General features: G+C 53.5%; 1 protein-coding gene across 3 annotated transcripts in view; it reads left to right on the top strand.

Annotated features, from left to right (window-relative positions):
* The window catches only part of MLLT1 (MLLT1 super elongation complex subunit), a 68,127-nt gene that overhangs the window by 8,058 nt on the left and 42,540 nt on the right, over nucleotides 1-17,529 (top strand). For 2 of the 3 annotated variants that reach the window (XM_045491718.1, XM_045491716.1), the window contains exons 2-3: nucleotides 1,661-1,841; nucleotides 9,067-9,149. In XM_045491718.1, coding sequence (XP_045347674.1) covers nucleotides 1,661-1,841; nucleotides 9,067-9,149 — 264 coding nt within the window. Of the gene's footprint in view, nucleotides 1-853; nucleotides 983-1,660; nucleotides 1,842-9,066; nucleotides 9,150-17,529 lie in introns of those variants that run through there. The other variant, XM_045491717.1, reaches the window with a different exon arrangement.

The following is a 17,529-nucleotide window of genomic DNA, read 5'->3' as shown; positions in this document are numbered from 1 at the left end:
GTGCTGAGGCCTTTGGACCTTACTTGAGGGAGTGGCGAGCCATTGAAAGCTGAACCGGCAAAGCGACAGTTTGTGTCTGTCCTGCTTTCCTGGCCTGGCAGCCAGTGAGAGGGCGCAGAGGGAGGGAGCCGCTGGCATTGGCAGCGGGATCTGCCCTGGTGGAGGGATCCCAGAGAAGAGGCAGGAGGTCACGTGAGGTCAGCTGGGGAGAAAGGGGGTCCAGAGTCCAGAGCAGGAGGTCTCCAGTCGGGGAGGAGGGTGGTTCCCTGGAGAGAGGGCACAGGGGGCGGGTGGGAGGTGGCTTGGCTGGGGAAGCGTGGTTGCCCGCTACCCGCCAGCGGACAACTTGCTCCTGGCTGTCCTCGGCACTTAGGAACAAGTGTCCTCTTGGCCTCCGGTTTCTTTGTAACATTCTTGCATCTGATACTAGGCGTCAGGCTGTATCTCCCAGCAGACCGGGGAGGATCTCACACACCAGAGTGTGTGTTTACAGTGGGTTCCCCATCAGCGCTTTTGGCCCACCGAGGGGTGTGAGTGCTTCAAAAGTTTTGTGGCTTTGTGTTTGGTGGAGTGGAACCGGCAGGAGCTACCTTACATTTCAGGCACAGTGTCGCACACACGCAGAGAGCCTGACTGCCGAGGTCCCCAGATCCCCGGGGGCTTCCTCCTGGCCCCCTCCATTCCAACCGTGAACCACCATTCTGCTTTTAACACTGATAGCCGATGCTTTTGTGGGCTCAGGTGACCCCGAGGGTCTCTGTTCCCCAGAGGCATCCTGTGGGGCGGAGGAGAGTGAAGACGCTTTAATCAAGGAGCTTGGGTGACTTGAGCAGGGAGGCAAGACGGCAGGGGCTAAGGGAGTGGGCCCTCGGGGGACGCACCCCTGCGCTTGAGTCTGGGCCCCGCTCCCTGCCAGCTGACTGTGTGCAGCTTAGCAGCTCCACCTCAGAACCTCGTTTTCCTCATCTGTTTTCCTCATGAGGTAGTTGCACTCTGGGTCACACTGAGGGTTGTATTCAGGGAGCTCTTGGTGAGGATTCCAGCTCTGGACAAGGAGGCAGCCCCAAGAGTCAGCAGGTGTTCGAGCAGAGCCAGCAGCTTGTTAGCAGGATGAGCTCCAATAGTGACAGATGCTGAGAATGTACAATGTGACACAGGGTGATGGGGGTGGTGGTGGGTGCTTTCAGACTGGGTGGCCCGGGGCGGGGGGGGGGGGGGTCCTTCCCAGAGAAGGTAACATTCAAGCCGAGACCTCAGTGACAAGAGGGAGCCAGCCATGGCCTAGGGAAAGAGCGTCCAAGGCAGAGGGAACCGCAGGTGCCAAGACCCTGAGACAGGAATGAGCAAGACTTGGAGGAACAGTGGGGAGGTTGTCCTGCTGGGGTGGAGGGTGAGGTCTAGAAGGAGGAAGCACAGGGCCTCCGGGGGGCGGGCTGGAGAAAGGGCCCGCAGGGCCGCTCGCACAGTGCCTGGTTCACTGTAAGCCCCAGGAGGCTCTTTGCACTCTCGTTGTGGGTTGGGAAGCCCGTGGCAGTGCCCAGGGGTCTTTGCGGCTCCCGTGGCCAGTGCTGGCCACGCTCCGTAGGCGATGGGGTGGGAATCTTGCCGTCCCCTGCCCTGGGCTCATCACTGACCCGTGCCCGCCTCTTTCTCCCTCCAGTGCACTGTCCAGGTCAAGTTAGAGCTGGGACACCGTGCCCAACTGCGCAAGAAGCCCACAACGGAGGGGTTCACCCACGACTGGATGGTGTTTGTCCGTGGCCCCGAGCAATGTGAAATCCAGCACTTCGTGGAGAAAGTGGTCTTCCGGCTGCATGACAGCTTCCCCAAGCCCAAGCGCGGTGAGTGCCTCCAGCCTGGCTGGGCAGCCCTGCGGGGCTCAGGGCTGTGCCACCGCCCATGTGTCATCGCTCCTTGGAGGGCTTGTCTCCATCCTCTCCCCAGGAGCAACAGGGCCCACACTCTGGGAGCTTCTGGCTTGCCCCCCTCGCCGTGTTGGAGAGAAGGTGCCCAGCCAAGACGTGGCCCTTCTCCGACCTTAAAATGGTCCTCCTCCCTCCTGCCTGCCTTTCCTTCAGCTGATGAATTCATTGTAGGGAAAAGCCAAAGGAGGTGGTGACTGTGTCCTGTGTCATTATTTAGACTCGGTCTCTGAGAAGCGTCCAGAGAACGTAGCCGAAGGCCAGTGGGTGGGAAGGGCGACTTACACCCACCTGGTGAGTAATCAGGAAATTGCTTATTGGGCCTACAGTTGATGAGAGATGCCATTTTAAGGATTTCATGATATTTGGGGCAAAAATCTCATTTTACTGCTGTCTCATGTGTCTTCCTTCTCTGCTTCCCCCCTTCACACTCAGACTGCCGTTTCTTGGGCAGAAGTAAGTGCCTCATTCATGCATTCTGCACAGATCTTGATTATCTGTGGCCCTGTAGTCTGATGAAGCAGAGAAACGGGAACTCAGTTTATGGGGCTCAGAGAACACTCCTGGGGAATTTGGAATGAAGTTGTTGGCTGTCTTGTCAGCTCTGTGGGGACCGGGGCCGTGTCTGCTCTCACTGTGGAGCCCCCTGGGTGAGGTGTGGTGCATCACAGGGGTCCAGTACATGGTTTCTTGAGTGGATGTGTTGACAGAGGAGAGAAGGACCTCTTGCTGGAAGAATAGTTCAGCGTGGTGAGAGCCACTGCTGAGCCCTCTGTTCCAAGTGCCAGGGGCCACGGGGCCAAGCCATAAGCAGGCATGGATGGCCTCAGGCTGAAGCAGGAGCACACTGTAGGATCCCTGGGGTCCTGGACCTGTGCCGGCAAGTGACTTGTGGTCTGTTGGGGAAGTGATGTATGTTACACATGTAGAAAGTTCTGGTTCACAAGGGAAGGCAGCTGGAGAGTCCTAGTGGTGTGGTAGCCATTTTTTTTTCCTTCTGGTTTCTTCTATTGGCTCTCATTTATTCCCTTCCCTCATTTCTGCTTTCCTGGGTCCTCACCTTGTCTCCTTTTCCTTCTTTCTGAGCATCCTGGAGGAGAGTGGATCTGGTTCCTGCAACAGCAGCTGTCTATAAAGCACCTTCAGTAATAATAAACCATGGTGCTTCCTGGGCACTTTCTGCTGAGCTCTTTTCCTGTGCGGGGTCTCTGTTCAGTCTCCCCACAACCCCCTTACAGATGGGGGGCAGGTGCAAGCGGGCCGGCCACACAGCCTGTGCTTTAAAGCAGGATCTGCACACGGGCCCAGGGGCTGGGTCAGTGCCGCAGCGTGTTACCGGCGGCCGGTACGCCCATTCGCTCAGGTCGTGCCTGTGCTGGCAGCAGAGTGCCGTCTGTGGCTGCCAGCCTTCTGGCCTGGGCCCTCCGTGCTTCCTTGGGCTGCCTCCTCTCCAGTTCTCCTTCACCATTGCCCTCCCCTCTCTTCTCCCTTTCTCTCTGGGGTGGCCCCAGGGTGCCGTCCATCCACCTGTAAGCTGCGTGTTTCATCTCTGTCCCCACCAGGCCGGTAAGCAAGCAGCCACCAGGAGTAATGTTAACGGCAGTCTGTGTTCATCATGCCCTTGCTCTGTGCCAGGGGCCACGACAGCCCGGCGACGTGGGGCCTCCCAGAATCCCTGCAAGGTAGATGTGTCCACTGAGGTTCGGAGAGGCCCAGTGGGCCGCTGTGGTCACATGGAAGCGGCACAGCCTCTGAGCTCCAGGAACTTGGGAAGTGGGGTGATGAGTGGGGTGCGCCCTCTGAGCGCATCAAGGGAAGAGGCGTAATCAGTAGCTGAATCGTGCTGGTTGCGAAGTCTGCCTGTGAGTGCGGACGGACGGATGCCCACACACAGCGGCTGCGTCAAATGTATCAGATGATAAACGCCCGGTTCCCTGTGTGTTGTGTGGACAGAACTCATCTTGCCAGTTGTCAGCGCAACGTGGATCGGGTTAAAGAGAATTTGGGGCAGGGCTCTCTGAAATTACACTTGATGGGCTTTAAAAGTATTTTTTAAATCGAATACGTGCTTATAACAAACCCAACAGAGGTGTGCAGGGCGCGAAGTTCCCCTTACTGTCCCACACCTGTCACCCCTCCCGGGGCCAACTCTGGCCCTTCCTGGGGTTGTCCTTCCCTCGCATCTTAGAGCTGTAGCGTTGGGTTTGCTACTTGCTTCTTTTAAATTTTTTTTTTTTTTTCAACGTTTTTTTATTTTGGGGACAGAGAGAGACAGAGCATGAACGGGGGAGGGGCAGAGAGAGAGGGAGACACAGAATCGGAAACAGGCTCCAGGCTCTGAGCCATCAGCCCAGAGCCTGACGCGGGGCTCGAACTCACGGACCGCGAGATCGTGACCTGGCTGAAGTCGGACGCTTAACCGACTGCGCCACCCAGGCGCCCCGCTACTTGCTTCTTGATCTTCCACACTGAAGCCCTGTCTTTGACTTACCAGCTCTATCCCAAACTCCCGCCCTTCCTCCAGCGTCTCCTCCAATGTTGGGCGGGTAAGTGACCATCTTTTCAGTGGTCATCTCTGTGAGTCTTGTGACCTTGAGTGAGGAGCCCAACCTGCTCACCATTTGCATCCTCCACAGAGGCTGCAGTCACCGTTTTGGAAAGAGCTCTGGCTGCTGGGCCGAACTCATGGTTTCTTTCTTTAACCACCCACACGGCCACACGCTTCTTAGCCTTTTTCTGTTTTCTCCCCTCTTTAGCCACCTTAACACAGAGTACATATCACTTGTACTTTCCACCTTCCCTCCTCCCCCAAGGCAGAGGTTTGTGTTTTGCTTTAGTTTGCTGCCGTGACCCTGGTGCTGAAAGGTATCGTAGGCGCTTACTATTGACTGAGCGAGCGAATGGGTTCTTCAGCCCTGTCAGCTTTTGTCAGTGCTTTCTGACTCTCCATCTGGGAAGAGAAACACGTGAGCATCCCTGTCTTCCCTTGAACCTTATACCCCTCCTTTTGAGAGCCACACTTGACCTTGTTAAGGCTGTTGAACTGAAACGGGCACTTCTGCTCCCAGATTAGGGGTTAATTCTAGACGCTGGAAACCACACACCGTCGTGACTTTATTGAGTCTGTTCACTGCTAGGCTGGTCGGGTTGCCAGGATGCCACTCATCCGCTGAGCCCTGGGCCACTCCAAGGAGACCACTCAAGGTCATGTTAAGGTCAGATGAGTTCTTTTTATCATTCTTAGTGAAAACATAGCCCTGTTTACTTTGCCTCATGTTTGGGATGTAACTTCGTGAAAAATTTGCTTCTCCCTTTTTTCCCCTTGCCTTGTGTCTTCGTCAGAAGAGCCACATTTTTTTTCATATTCTGTCCATCACTTCCTTTATCTGGTGGCGTTTCTTCCCCCTCCTGGATATTCCGATCTGGTTCTCTTTGTCTTCCTTCTTTAATGAGGACTGGCAGCTCTCAAGGGCACCTCTGTAGCTATTACCCCGGGATTTTACTGTTCTCTTCCAGGGATTTATTTATTACCTGGTGTTTTGCCTTGTTTTACTGGAGTAATTTCTAATGAGTAATGTCCTAAGAGACTAATTACTTAAACAGTTTCTAAAGAAAGGTGTGTGGGAAATAAACTCTGACTCCTGGGATATTCGAAAGTGCTAGCTGTTCTGTTCTCATACATGACTGATAGTTTGGTTGGGTATAATATTTTAATTTGAGAATCACTATCACTTAGAGCTTTTAAAGTACTGCTTCTTTGTCTTCTGAAGAGTCTGTTGCTATCAGGGTCTCATGCTATTGCAGAGGACCTGTTTTGTTTGTTTTCTTTTCTCTAGAAACATTTAGAATATTTTTTATAGCATCATTTCTAGGCTCTTCTTGTTGTTCTTAGCGTTGGATGTTTGGTGTTCTTCATTTTTAGCTCAGAAAAGTTTTCTTCTACTTCTTTGACAATGTCTATTTTCTCTTTCTTCTTCCTGGGATGCTTCTTTACCTAACTTCTTTATGCTCAAATATTTTCCTATGTAAAACAGAAACAATTGTATTTGTGTCACAAGGTTGTCTTAAGGATTAAATGAGCTAATATGTATAGAATAGTGCTAAGAATAGTGCCTGGCACACAGTAGGTACTTTATAAATATCAGTTGCTATTAGTATTTGTTTAATCTGAATTGTTTTCTTACATCTCACCCTTTAAAAATGTGTCTTTTCGTTCTACAGTCTCAACTTTGTCTTTCCATTGAATTATAAAATTGTAAGTGGTATATTTGTAACATCTAAGAGCCCTTTCCTACTCTCCAATTGTCCCTTTTTAGATGTCTTGTTTTTATTTGTTGGGCATATCTGGGATCTAAGGACGTTGGCTCTAGTTTGTTGGTTTAAATTTTTTTTTTTTTAATTTTCCCCAAGTTCTCCTGTAGTCTCCAAATTTTTCCTGTTTCTTTGGGCTCTTCGCTGCAGGTGGATGGGAACTGTTATTGACAGCTCTTTGTAAGTCAGGGTGGGTTCTGTTGACCAGCAGGCTTCTGGTTAGGGAGTGGCCCCCCAGTTTCAAAATGAGGTCATTAGAAGAAAGTGATCCATGATGTGAGAGGGTCACTGTGGCTGGGTCTTAGGGGACCTGAGGCCAGGCTGATGAGAGGTGAGGCTGGAGGTGACAAAACACCTTGCGGCCCCATGGAGGGGCTTGAAGTTGGTCCTGAGGGCAGTGGGGTGCCATCAGGGGACCCGGTCCGGTTCACACTTCAGAATGATCATTACAGCTGCCTGTGCAGAAGATCCTGGGAGTGAGCCCGAGGCAGAACGGCTAGTGCGCTGGCGGTAACCCATGTGACGGAGGCAGGGTGCCTGGGCCGGAGCAGTGGTACAGGACGCTGGGGCGGTGGGGTACATTCTAGAGTGTTTTGGAGGCAGACATGATAGCACTTGGGTGACCTTGGGAGAGGGAGGAGTCGGGCTGACCGTGCGGCCTTGGGTGAGTGGTGGGCAGCTCGCGTCCTGAGCGTGGATGCTGGGCGATACAGGTTTAAGGGGGAGATAAAGAGGTGTCTTGGGGTCGGCTACACCTGAGCTTCCCATCCAGCACCTACAGGAGGATATCCGAGGAGCAGAAGGAGACTGGCTGGAATAGAGATTTGTTGCTGAGCTCACCCGTGACAGTGTCCCAGGCTACCAGGGTCACCGCCTGTTTCCTGGGGGCAGGGCTGCTCCATACTTCTAGGTGGGCTAACTGTCAGACAGAGGGTGGTGACACCCAGAGTAACCCGCGACAGACCAGAGACGTTCTATGGCCTCTGTCATCATCCCAGCACCTGACGGTGCCCGACGTAAATGGTGTAGAGTAACGAATGAATGCAGTCACTGCTGTGTTTGGTGGCAGTAATGATTCAGGTGTAGACCCTGGTGTCAGTGACGGTGTTCAGGGTGCAGGGTTCAGAGGCAGCCAGGGCTACTGCTGGCCTCCAGGAGGCTGTGCTGTGTTCTGTGGCATGTCCTGGGACTGTTCAGGGAGCCCCCTTCCCTGACACCACTGGGGAGGCCAGTCCAGTTGAGTAAGCCTCGTTTACCAGCCATGTGCTTTTCGTACAGCGGGGAGTGGGGACTGGCACCCAGAGTGACGAGTGAGCACACTGCTGGGGAGACGGTAGCCGGCCTCATAGGGAGGGTGGGATGGGGTGGAGGGAGCCAAGGCCAGCTCTTACCCCTCAGCTGTCCTTGTAGCTCCAGACTGCTCTCTGTGAGGCCTGAGCCACGAACCCCTCCCCTGCTCCCCTGTGGTTTGCAACCCGGGGTCCCATGCAAGGCTGCCCTGCCTATGATGGCCTCTGCCTGTTCCAAATCTACCCCATTGGCCAGTTTTTTGGGTTAGGGGAGACTCATGAGATATTTGAGATCTGATATTTGATGATTTGAGAGCTTAAAAGATTTTTTTAAGAGAAAAATCTTACAATGTTTTCATTTTAAAAAGCCCCCTTTCATTTTTTTCCATGCACTGTTTTTTCCAGCAATTTCTGGCCCACTTAAGAATTACCTGACCGGGGGTCGCCTGGGTGGCGCAGTCGGTTAAGCGTCCGACTTCAGCCAGGTCACGATCTCGCGGTCCGTGAGTTCGAGCCCCGCGTCAGGCTCTCGGCTGATGGCTCAGAGCCTGGAGCCTGTTTCCGATTCTGTGTCTCCCTCTCTCTCTGCCCCTCCCCCGTTCATGCTCTGTCTCTCTCTGTGCCAAAAATAAATAAAATAAACGTTGAAAAAAAAAAAAATTAAAGACTTGATGGCTTTAAAAAAAAAAAAAGAATTACCTGACCGGGGCAGAGGTGTGCATAATTGTTTCTCACGATTGGCGGGATGTTTTCCTGCCTTCCAATAGTGATTGCCTCTGGAGAGGGAGGGGTGGAGGACCAGGAGATTTGACCTGTACTGTGCTGGTTTTTCTTAAAAGCGGGAGAACAGTATTTTCGTGACAGCATGCATGTCAAAACATTGAGGTTTGTTCCGGAGGGTAAGATTGCTGGAGGTCATTTTGCTTGTACTTTGCTGTTCGTTTTAGTTTCAGCTTTTTTTTCTTTCCAGCCTCTGAGGTTAACGAATCTCTGTCCAGTCACTTGGGAATGCCTTTGTTCAGCACTAAAATAGAACCCAGGAGAGTCCCAGCTTAGACCCACCATCACCGTCTCCCATCTCCCCGCGCCTGTGTGCTGGCGCCCAGCTGGGCCTTGGTTCACAGGTGTGAGGGAGCAGTGGAAGGTGGTGGACACCGCCCTGCCTGGGATGCTGGGGCCCCACGGGGTTGGCACCTCACCCAAGTTATGTTCGCTGCCCTGATTCGGTTGGACTTGAGCGGCCTGTGGCCGGCAGTGGCTCCTCCGTCTCAGCTGGTGTCGCGCCCCTTCCCGTGCTCCTCTGCTGCTCTCCTTCCGCGATGGGGTCACCTTTCTCCCGCTCTGCTCCTCCTGTGCCCTGCGATGCTTCGAATTCCATGGGATTTGACACTCCCGGGGGAGCTGGCCTCCCGGAAAGCCCCGCAGTCCCGTGAGGCCAGCTGAGCCCCGGAGGGGAGGTGTGGAGGGGCTGCGTGCTTACCGCCGCCTGCGGCCGGGCTTTTGGATGTGCAGGAAGCTGATGATGCGTTTCCCTTTCTTTTTAGTGTGCAAGGAGCCCCCTTACAAAGTGGAGGAGTCGGGTTACGCTGGCTTCATCATGCCCATCGAGGTGTACTTCAAAAACAAGGTAGGATCCGGGGACGGCAGTGAGAAGGACACACAGTTCACCAAAGAGGAGGTGGAGCCGGTGACGCACGCGCGGCGGGGTGTTGGAAGCCCTGGGAGCGGACGCCCGAGTCAGACCGCTGGCACGTCCATCTCGCGTGGGAGGCGGGGGCTGGGGGCGCAGGTGCACGTGGCCTTCTTGGGGAGCGGCCGGGCCACGTCCCGTTCAGCTGCCCTGAAGGTGCGCGCGGCCCCCGAGTCGGCAGTGACATGCCGTGACGGGGCCAGAGTTCGTGCGTGGCCTTGGAGGGTTGGTAACCGGGCCGTGAGCAGGGGCCGGCGTGCGAAGTCACCTGACTGTCCGACGGTAGGTGACTGGGCGGATGTGCTTTTGGTGCCTCTTAGCGGAAGCTTCAGTGACCTGCTGGGATGAGGACGGTGTTGAATATTGTTGGGTGAAAAAAGCAACTTTATGTGTGGTATTTCTAGACAAAAGGAATGAAGCTGATCAGAAATGTTGAAAATGGTGTTCTGGGTGGAAGGACTGTAAAGGGTTGTCGTTTTCTTTCCCTCCATATGTATTTTCTAGACACTATGGGTGTATGTATTTTTATAGTTTTATTCCGTTTGTGCTGCTGTAAGTAAATACCACAGCCTGGATGGCTCATAAACAACAGAAATTTACCGTTGACAGTTCTGGAGGCTGGAAGTCCAAGATCACGGGGGCCACTCGGTCAGGGGGGGCCTTCTCCTGGGTCCCAGACTTCTCGCCATGGCCTCATGTGGATGGCACAAGGGGTCCGTGGGGCCTCCTTTATGAGAACACTCATCCCATTCGTGAGGGTGGGTCCCACCTCCTCAGTCTGTCACCTTTGGGGCTTAGGACTCGACGTAGGAGTTTTGGGGAGACACATTCAGATCATAGCTTTTTTTTTTTTTTTTTTTTTAGAGCCCAGTAATTAAAATAAAAAGAGCCTTCCTGGTAGCCTGCCTCTGCTCCTCACAGGCGCCACCAAGAGGCCATGGTGAGCTTCAGCTAGACTGGCTGCTGGCAGCTCTGCCTTCCTTCAGGAAGGAGATCTCCCTGGGAAGCCACCACTTGCTTAGTGGGCCCCTTGCTCGTACCTGGCTGCTCTGCAATCCACCAGGCATCAAGGACTCTGGGAACGGTGCTCAGGTGTGCTGGCCCGCCGGGAGCCAAGTGCCATTTCAGCGGGCGTGACTCGGTGGGACTGGGCTGCGGGCCCTCCTGGGCCCCAGTCATAGTAGCCTGGGTCGTCCTGAGGCTTTCAGGAAATCAAGACCCGAGAGGCCCGGTGACCGGCCACTCTAGAGAGAAGAGGCCAGCCTGTCTGCATGGGCAGAGGCTCCGCGTCTGTTCAGCAGGGGCTGAGGCAGGGGATAGGGGCGCGATGCCGCCCGGCTCTGGCTGGGCCGTGCAGCAAGCCGCAGGGCGGTCTTCCGACGTCGTGCGTCGGGAGGCCTCTCACTGCTCCGGGAGTGTGGAGGAGGGGCGGGGACTGATGCCAGGGTGAGTCTCTGGGCAGGTGTCGCTGGCCTCTCAGCTCCCTGGGGGAAGCCTGTGTGTAGGGGATGATGATAGCCACCCGCTGACTGGCTGGGGAGACTGCGTCCATCTGCAGAAAGCTCTTGGCATTTGTGCACACTGGTTATTCTGCAGGGTGGGTGGTATGGGAGCCCCGTGGCCAGTTAAATCTCTGGGCTGCGCGGATTAGTTCCTTTGAGGTTCAGAAGCAGTCTGGGGTCCCACAGTCCAGCAAGGCTTTTGTGTTCCCCGAAACTGACCTGTCTGCTGTCTGGTCCCTGACACGCACACCCTCCCCTCCTTACCGGGAGCTGTATTTGCAGCCACCTGGACCCTGGTGGTGCCCGCTCAGCCTGCCAGTGCCCCCAAGGTTCTGCCAGGAGGCTGGGGCTTGGCCCGGGAGAGGGGGTCCCACCCAGAGGCTGTACGTTGCTGTGTCAGTGGCACTGGCTCGCAGAGCTCTCTCCCCTGGCCCGGGGACCCTTGCTGCTCTCCAGGTTTTCTTGGCGAGAGACAAACGTTGGCGAGAGACAGGGGTGCGTGGTGCTTGTGCCTCAGCTGGCACTTCTCCTGTGGTGGCTTTTGCCGCCTCTGTTAGCGCCCGTCGCTGCCCCAGGCCTCTCCTGCCGGGTGCGGGACGCTGCTCAGTGCCCACGCAGCCCCAGAGAAGGTTTGGCAGCTGGGAGGGGCCGCGGGGGCCATCCAGATCTGTTCCAGCTTCTTGGCGAGCCGAGTGGAGCCTTCCCCAGTGGCTCGCCCCCTGGAGGAGGGTGGTTGCTCAGCATTTGTGACCCCAGCCCTCGCTGTCTCCCCCACCGGGCTCTCGGCTGCTTCCTGCCCTCACTGGGAGCTGCGCTAGCCCACGGGCCCACGCAAGGACTGCTCCCCTGGGGCTGCCGATTACTGCGGGACCCAGAAGCACTTTCTTTTCTTCAGCTTCACTGAGGTATAACTGACGAATGAAATTGTGAGACATTTGAGTGCACCACGTGATGATTTGGCATCCGCACAGTTGTGAGAAGATTTTCCCCGTTGACTTAACACATTCGTCACCTTACATGCCCTGTTTTTTTTTGGGGTGAGAACTTTTAAGTTCTACTCTTAGCAAATTTGAGCTAATGCTGGCGTTGTCAGCCTTCGTCACCGCATCACACCCAGGTCCCCGGACCCTGTTCATCTTACAATTGAACGTCTGTACCCTTTGATCGACCATCTCCCCACTCCCCGCCCCCCAGTCCCTGATAACTACTTTCTACTCTGTTTCTATGATTTCCTTGCCTTTTCAGGTTCCACATATAAATGATACCATGTGGGATTTGTCTTTCTCTGTCTGGCTTATTTCAGTTCACATACTCTCTCCAGGTTCACCCGTGAAGGATTTCCATCTTCTTTAAACCCAAATAACATTCCTCTGTGTGTGTATGTGTATCCACGTGTGCACACACACCCTGTGTTTTCTTGATCCATTCACCCATCGACGGACACTTGGGTTGTTTCTCTCAGAAGCATTTTTTTTTTTCTGGTTTTGAGGCTGTAGTCAGACCCCTTTGTCTCCCTCGAGACCCTTGAGAACTCTGAGGCCCAGAGAGGGTGTCTTCTGTTCCAGCTTGCACAGGAGGTTGGTGCAGAGCCGAGATGACCCAGTGTTTTCTCCGCTCTGGCACGTCCACCACTTGGGATTGCGTGAAGTTCACTGCAGAACGGCAGGAGATCATTTAAGAACACTTGTCCCAGAGAAGAGCCACGTCTGTCCCTTCCGACGTTTTGGTCTGCGTAAGGACTGCATTCCAGAGAGTCCCTCCAGGCCGAGTGGTCACCCTGCGTTTGTGGAATGTCAGACCACATATGGGAGGGCAGCTAGGGAGCCCTTGGAGGGAGGATCAAGTGCCTGGCCTTTGCAGTGCCCTGGCTCAGCAGGTGGCTTTGTGGGGCTGGCTGCATGTCTGGGGGTGTTGGGGCAGGGCAGAGCAGTGTTGGTGCTTTTGTTCAGCCCTGCTTCTCAGCCTCATGCGGCGCAATGGGGGAGACCTAGGCCAGCCCCAAGCCGAAGCCCCAGGTGCTCTGAAACTCAGACTGAGCAGGTGCGACCTGCCCACCCGCATAGGGGCCACAGAGAGGTCCGCCCTGTGGGTCACTGCCTCTCCCGTATCTCGTGGTACACGAGCCTTGAGCTCATGTATCTCAAGCGAGCCTTGCATCCAGACTTCCTGGACTGGGTTCCCTGAGGTATTCCCGGTGACCCTGTGGCCATAGGACTTGTCCCTCCCGGGCACAGCACCCTCGGCTACACTGGGGCATTGAGGAAGCAGAGAGGGCCTCTCTGAGGGTGTCCTGCATCCCCGCGTGCTCTTTCGGGATCCCTAGGCTTTCTTATTTGGGGTGAGCGGGTGTGTGTGTGCGCGTGCTCCCGTGTGTCTTACAAGGGCGGGGTGGGACCCCGGCTCCTGGAGCTTCTATTCCCAGTTCCTTTGCCCCGCCCTGCATGTCGCCACGTCCCCAGATGCCCCTTTAGAGGGCGCACATGTGCAGCTCACTGCCCCTGAGCCTCCAGCAAGCCAGGGCAGCCTCTGGTTTCAGGTTAAGAGTTTTTGTTCGAGTCCAGTTCCTTGAGGTATGATTTACTTATGGTATGATTCTCTCATTATAGGTATAGTAGGTTTTTCAAGTTTGGGCTCGTGTTTTCCTTTGAACTCTGTTTTTGTGCGGCTAGTTTTTTCTGTTAAAAAAAAAAAAAGGAAGGTCCTGTTCCTAGGGGTTCCTCGTCTGACCAATTCCTGCAGAGGCTTGTGTGCCCGGGGCAGAAGGGCCGCTGTGAGCCTGTTAGCAGAAGTGCAGCTTGTTCTGCTCAGGACGGATGCTGGTCTCCTCTGTTCCTGGAGGAGGTTTTGTCCCCAGAGCTCTAGAGGGCAGCCCTGCACTGAGAAAACCCAGGAATCGAGGCCCACTGTGGGAGGGGCCTGGGGACAAGCCCAGTTACAGGTCCCCTGAGGCGTGCGCCCTGGGCCAGGTGCTCTGCACAGCAGGTACTTACTGAGTCTCCAGATGAGTCACGGAGGAAGGTCATCACCGCCCCAGTCTCTGGATGAAGGGGCTCCTGGGTACCCAGTCGTGTGGTGAAGGCCACGCGGTAATTGGCAGAGCTGGGATTGAGCCAGCAAGCCTGTGATCATGGATGTACACGTGTTGCATAAATACCCAAGACAGGCATGACCTAGGATGTCCACTGTTCACAAATCCTGCTGGTTGCTCACATCTGTGTGACGGGGACAGGGTTTTATGTATTGTGTTCTGCAGATACCCGAACATAGGTCTCTGCTTTAGTAGCTTCGTGAAGATCAGACGGTTGTGGGAAAGTAGACGCCGGTTAACCCTGAAAGGAGCTCCCGTAGGTTCGGAGTACTGGTTGAAGCAGGGTGGTTGTGAGCGGGTGTTCTGATGGCTTTTCCGCCCTGACGTAGGCAAGGGTTGCGTTTGGTTCCTCCTCAGCTGTAGGTGTGGTGAGTTGATCTCTGAGATAGCAAGCAGAGGGGGAGTGGACAGGTCCCCTCCCTGGGCCTCAGTTTCTCCGCTCGACGGGGCTCCTAGTTGTTGTGCCTGCCTCTCAGGGCTGGTAGGGAGATTCGGAGATGGAAGGCAGCTGCTCGGCCCAGCGCCCAGCACACGCCGAGCATTTCCAGGTGTGCGTTGTTACTGCCGCTGGTGAGGTGGTGTCCTCGCCTTCTGGTTGATCTGTGTAAGAAAGGCGGGTTGAGAAAGCAGCCTCTGAGACCCACCTGCCCAGAGGGAGTCACCATTCCAGAGATGAAGAAAGATGGCGATTGGCTTCCCCGGTGAGCACAGTGGATCTGTGCCCACAGCAGGGAAAGGCACTTTGTCAGGCACAGGACACTTTCTTGTGTAAGCGTGAGGGGCTTTGGCCACACGTGACCCCGAATGTATGGCGTTGTCGGTGAAGTGAAGGCATTCTAGTTTTTGTGGGGTTTGGCACTGGCACTTAGGCGAGGCCACATTCTGTTTGACCTGTTTGGCGGTGTGTTCTTTTGCAGATAAAGCACTCCTTTCCCGAAAGGGGAAAAAATGGTGCCGTGGGGTGGGCGAGGTGGGAAGATTTGTCTTAGCGCAAAAGTGAGATCTATGCATTGTTGAGCATTTTTACTAACGCCACTTCTGACCCAAACGAGAGTTGTCCTGGAATTTCCAACACCACTTATCCAGCTCCGATTCTCCGGACACTGGTTGGGTGTCCTGCAGTTTGATTCAATTCTGACACTACCTACTCTGAACTCGTAGAGGCCCCCAGGTTAAGGACTTGGTCCCGTGGCACTGCCCCCCACTCCAAATGCCAGTTGAAGCATCCGTCTCCCATACTTCAGACTGGCTGGTGCCCATGACGCCCCTGCTCAGGTTCCATGATTTGCTAGAACGGCTCAGAAAACTCTGATAAACTGTTTTACTGACTGTTGCCAGCTTATTGTAAGGGATACAATTCAGGAACAGCCAGCTGGAAGAGGTGTATAGGGTGGGGGCGCAGGGTTTCCATGCCCTCCCAGGACGCGCCACCCTCCTGGCACCTCCTGTGCTTTCCAAACCCCATTGGTTATGGGTTTTTATGGAGGTTTCAGTGTGCAGGCACGATTGATTAACATCATTGGCCCTTGGTGACTAACTCAGCCTTCGGCCCCTCACCCTTCTCTGGAGATTGGGGTGGGGCTGAAAGTTCCAAGTGTCTAATCAAGGCCTGGCCTTTCTGGTAACCAGCCCCATCCAGCCAACCCCGTCTAGGGGCCACCAAGAGTTGTCTCATGAGAATCAAAGATGCCTCTGTCACTCAGGACGTTCCAAGGGTTTTGGAGATCTGTGCCAGGAACAAAGACCAAATGTGATACCACGTTTGTCAAAGAAAATTTGCTTTTGTTGTTGTTAATTTTTTTTTTTTAACATTTATTCAATTTTGAGAGACAGAGAGAGACAGGGCATGAGCGGGGAAGGGGCAGAGAGAGAGGGAGACACAGAATCGGAAGCAGGCTCCAGGCTCTGAGCTGTCAGCACAGAACCCGCCGTTGGGATCGAACTCACGGACTATGAGATCATGACCTGAGCTGAAGTCGGATGCTCAATCGACTGAGCCACCCCGGTGCCCCCCAAAAAAATTTTTTGAGGTGAAATTCACATACAGTTAATCCCAACTTTTCATCTCCTCATTCTCCCCTTCTCTAACCTGCTTTCTCTTCTGTGGGTTGACCCTTTCCAGCCACTTCATATGAAAGAAATCCTGTAATATGTGTCCTCTCATTTCTGGCTTCTTTTGGTTAGTGTTACGTTTTTGAGGTTCATCCATGTTGTCGTATGTCCATGCTTCATTCCTTGTTATGACTGGATAACAGTCCAGTCTGTGGGTGTACAGTTCATTTTCGTTTTCTCAATGGTTGTGTTCTGTAAGGTCACCCCCAATCGAATTAGGGAAAACGGAGCAGTGTTGGAAGGGGGAGGGGAATATAGGGTTGAGTGCCTGAAGCCTGTGGTCACAACATGTTCACCAACTGATTGACACATAGCCTTGTGTTGAGTGTGGTGTCTGCATGCACCTTATTTAACGTACACCGTGGATTCATTAACATTGAACTCAGCCAACTGCCTGAGCCAAGCTTCATCTAACGAATGTATTTTCTTTGTAAGGCACGTCCCAGCCTTCCTGTGCTTAGGCCCTGCACCGCACTTCGGCATCATGCTTGGGGCTCTTTCAGATAGTAAAATGGCCAACAAAGAGCACAAAGATGTGAAAACCATGGCACTAAATATACCACAAGAAGGATACCTGTTTGCACCCTGACAGCTGAGCCCAGAAGGCAGAGCCTCACCTTGCTCTGCATCGGCTGAGAACAAGTGTGTCGGGAAACTCGCGACTCAAGACTTTTCACCACTCTGTGCGTGTCTGTGAATGAATGCGAAAGCCACGAGTGGTGACTTCCGGTGTATAAATACATTATAGTGAGTGGCCAAATTCATAAATATGGAACGCACGAACAGTGAAGGTCAGCTGTCCTGTAATTTGTTTATTCATTCATCTGTCGGTAGACATTTGGGCTGTTCCCACTTGCTCACTACTGTGACTCATGCTGCTGTGAGCATCCTTGTACATGTACATGTTTGAGTTCCAGTTTTGATTTCCTCTGGGTGTGTACCTGGGAGTGGAATTGCTGGGTCACGTGGTAATTCTGCCTTTAACTTTTATGAGGAACTGCCAAACTGTTTGCTACGTTGGCCGCCCCATTTTATATTCCCACCAGCAATGTATGGGGGGCTCTTGTTTTCCACATCCTCATCAATGCTTGTTATTTTCCATTAAAAACGGGTTTTTTTTAAATGTTTATTTTCAGAGAGAGGGTGTGTGTGCAGAGAGAGAGGGAGAGAGAGAATCCCAAGCAGGCTCTGTGCTGACAGTGCGGAGCCTAACGCAGGGCTCGATCCCATGAACTGTGAGATCATGACCTGAGCCAAAATCAAGAGTCAGATGCTCAACCAACTGAGCCACCCAAGTGGCCCCCAATTTTTTTAATTATAGCTTTCCTAGTGGGTATGAGATGGTATCTCATTGAGGTTTTGATTTGCATTTCCTTAAAGACCAGTGATGTTGAACATCTCATGTGCTTATTGGCCATTTGTATATGTTATTTAGAGAAATGTCTATATACATCCTTTGTCCATTTTTTAATTGGATTGTCTGTGTTTTTGCTGTTGAGTTGTAAGAGTTCTTCATATGTTCTGCATGGTAAACCCTTACTAGGTATATGATTTACAAATCTTTTCTCCCATCCCGTAGGTTGTTTTATCATATTCTGATAATGTCCTTTTATGT

The sequence above is a fragment of the Leopardus geoffroyi genome, chromosome A2 (genome assembly GCF_018350155.1).
Source record: "Leopardus geoffroyi isolate Oge1 chromosome A2, O.geoffroyi_Oge1_pat1.0, whole genome shotgun sequence".
Taxonomy (NCBI): domain Eukaryota; kingdom Metazoa; phylum Chordata; class Mammalia; order Carnivora; family Felidae; genus Leopardus; species Leopardus geoffroyi.
This window is presented reverse-complemented; position numbering and strand designations above follow the sequence as displayed.